Source organism: Rhipicephalus sanguineus, chromosome 6, assembly GCF_013339695.2.
Source record: "Rhipicephalus sanguineus isolate Rsan-2018 chromosome 6, BIME_Rsan_1.4, whole genome shotgun sequence".
NCBI classification, from domain to species: domain Eukaryota; kingdom Metazoa; phylum Arthropoda; class Arachnida; order Ixodida; family Ixodidae; genus Rhipicephalus; species Rhipicephalus sanguineus.
This window is the reverse complement of record NC_051181.1, coordinates 51,426,840-51,429,710: the sequence shown is the minus strand read 5'-3', so window position 1 is coordinate 51,429,710 and position 2,871 is coordinate 51,426,840. Positions and strand designations below refer to the sequence as shown.

At 49.8% G+C, this 2,871-nt stretch overlaps 1 protein-coding gene across 1 annotated transcript; it reads left to right on the top strand.

Annotated features, from left to right (window-relative positions):
- Positions 1–201: 201 nt before the first annotated feature.
- LOC119397259 (GRIP and coiled-coil domain-containing protein 1-like) lies at positions 202–1,185 on the top strand. The gene has a single exon (XM_037664690.1). The coding sequence runs from the start codon at positions 202–204 to the stop codon at positions 1,183–1,185; it is 984 nt and encodes a 327-aa protein (XP_037520618.1).
- Positions 1,186–2,871: the final 1,686 nt, after the last annotated feature.

Genomic DNA, 2,871 nt, shown 5'->3' with positions numbered 1-2,871 from the left:
GGCTGCAAAGGTCGTCATGCAACCACTATGTGCGACCCTGATAAGCTAAGGCGAATGCAGCGGGAAGACGTCAAAATGACCGGAAAAGTTTCCAGACCAAGAAACGAAAAAACGCTGACTACCGTGAAAAAGCGTGGGTGGACCTTACAAGGCAGCACGGACCCCAAATCATCAAAGACTTTTCACCCCCGACTAACGGACATGACCACCCAACTCGACACTGCAGAAGAATTCCGTGGAATCATCGGCAAGGAAAAAGGAAGACTCCAGCGATATGAGACCCGAATCGAAGAGCGTGTTCGAGCACGCAAAAGTCAGAGGCTGCAGCCTGCATTCTATGCTATCCACAAGCGAAGCATCCAGGAGAACAATGATGCACAAGTTCAAGTTCAGAGACGCTTGATCGAGGAGACCACTTCGATGGATACCAATATGGCCAAGCGGCGATTGAAGTTGCGTGAGGAACAGACTGCTCGTGAGCGGGAGCACACGGACCATGCAATCATGCTGAAGGAGCTTCAACGCCTGCTTTTTGAGGGGCGAACTTTTCATGAGAACTTTGAAGATAATCTGGAGAAAGTCATGAGGGAAGCTGCTCAGGCACACGTGTCGATGGAGTACGAGTCCAAAATACAGAACTTGACTCAGGAGCTGGATGAGGTGCGCAAGCGGCTGCTTGTGTCGGAGGAGAAGCTCAAACTGATTTCCCCCCTGCTGATCAAGATGCACCAGTTGGTCGAGGAACAACGCCATGCTGAATTAGAGACAGAAAAGAAACAGCCAGGACATTGTGTGACGTGTCTGCATCAGCAGACTGTTGGAAGTCGGACACAATTGGGTAGCCTGACGAATCGCCCGAAGGATGATTGGTTGTGCACGCAAGACTGTGCTGCCATCCAGCAAATTCAAGAGCGTCCCTCACTGCTCACACGAGAAGACGCAACCTCATCAAGTTCTGCAAGAATCGGACCCAAGACTACAGAATTGTCTTCCCAGCAAATAAAACCTGAACGTGAGGACATCGCTGGACCGTTTTGGCAACAGGCGCGTGCTGCTGAAACCGTCGAAGCAGCATGTGCTGAGAGCCCTATGTACCTGCTCGCCCACATCCGCGAGCTGGCAGGAGAGGACGTCCTCAGTCTCTACGCCAAATGGCGAGAGAAGCTTCGGCATGTGAAGGATTAGCTCGAAAGGTAGAAGGCTGACGAATACACCTCAAGGCCATATCGAAGAAGCGGAAGCATGAACGCGTACAGAGGACTTTTGGAGAATACAACACCGAAAGCGCCTGACCAAAAAGACGCGACACCATTGCGCGGCCGGGAATGTGTTGAATTTCCCGCGTTCAGCCTTCAAGAAGACGAAGACGAGTTTTGGGCTAGCGAGCTCGTGAGCGCGTTCTACCAGGAACGAAGGAGCCATCTTGACGTTCTGGGCTCATGCGGACGCTAATAAACGTCTGTTTGAGCTTGTAAGTCCGCGTCGGCTGGTTTTTGTGCCACATATTTTACAAGTCAGTCAGTCAGTCAGTCAGTCAGTCAGTCAGTCAGTCAGTCAGTCAGTCAGTCAGTCAGTCAGTCAGTCAGTCAGTCAGTCAGTCAGTCAGTCAGTCAGTCAGTCAGTCCAGTCAGTCAGTCAGTCAGTCAGTCAGTCAGTCAGTCAGTCAGTCAGTCAGTCAGTCAGTCAGTCAGTCAGTCAGTCAGTCAGTCAGTCAGTCAGTCAGTCAGTCAGTCAGTCAGTCAGTCAGTCAGTCAGTCAGTCAGTCAGTCAGTCAGTCAGTCAGTCAGTCAGTCAGTCAGTCAGTCAGTGAACTGAATTCCCAAATTGTCCTGAGGCGCCAATTCCCTTCAAAGGGGAGTGTCGGCTGCAGACCACACCTACGTGGGGACAGGAAGGGCGAACCCCTCTGTCAAACTGCGGGCCCTCTGGACAGCTGGGATTTGGAACTCCTGGTCCGAGCTGGCGATTGCCGTCCTCCAGGCGTCCTCTGTGTTGAAAGGCGCACGTGAGGTAACGTGCATTGTCTCTTGTCGCAATGAGGGCAGTGCGGCTTTACGCTGCCAATAAACTTACTGCAAACTAATGGCGACGAGTAAGTACCCGTTTGCAGCATTCTTAGAGTGACTGACTGGGCCCTCAGTGTTTCCTGTGCCAATTTCGGTATATTCCAAGTTAAGAGACAGACAGACAGACAGACAGACAGACAGACAGACAGACAGACAGACAGACAGACAGACAGACAGACAGACAGACAGACAGACAGGCAGGCAGGCAGGCAGGCAGGCAGGCAGGCAGGCAGGCAGGCAGGCAGGCAGGTAGGTAGGTAGGTAGGTAGGTAGAAGAAAGAAAGAAAGAAAGAAAGAAAGAAAGAAAGAAAGAAAGAAAGAAAGAAAGAAAGAAAGAAAGAAAGAAAGAAAGAAAGAAAGAAAGAAAGAAAGAAATGCTCAGAGTGCCTTTGGTTCGCTAAAAGATGCTTGATTTAAAGAAGAACACATAAACAGAATGTACATCAGAAGGGACAGCAAAGATGAAACACAAGTGTCTGAATTGAGGCTAAAAACAGCGAAATCCGATTGCGAAGTTCACTGTAGACTCACTCGTGCAGAAGCCCCGCCTCAATTCCTGTTATGCCCCTTCACCGCTTCTTGAAGCAGTGGCACAGGCAGCCTTAGCCTCGCGTAGTTTGAAATGAGCAGTCTTTCAGCAATTTCTTTGTGTTGCTGACAGCAAAAAAAAAACGGCTTTGACAGGGTGTTTGAAGAAATGTGTGCCGAAAATCTATGAAAATACGGGAAATTGAATGTTTGCTTGCTGCTCTCATAATTACCTTTTCTGTAGCGACAGGCATGTTAAGATTGCTAGAGACATCAA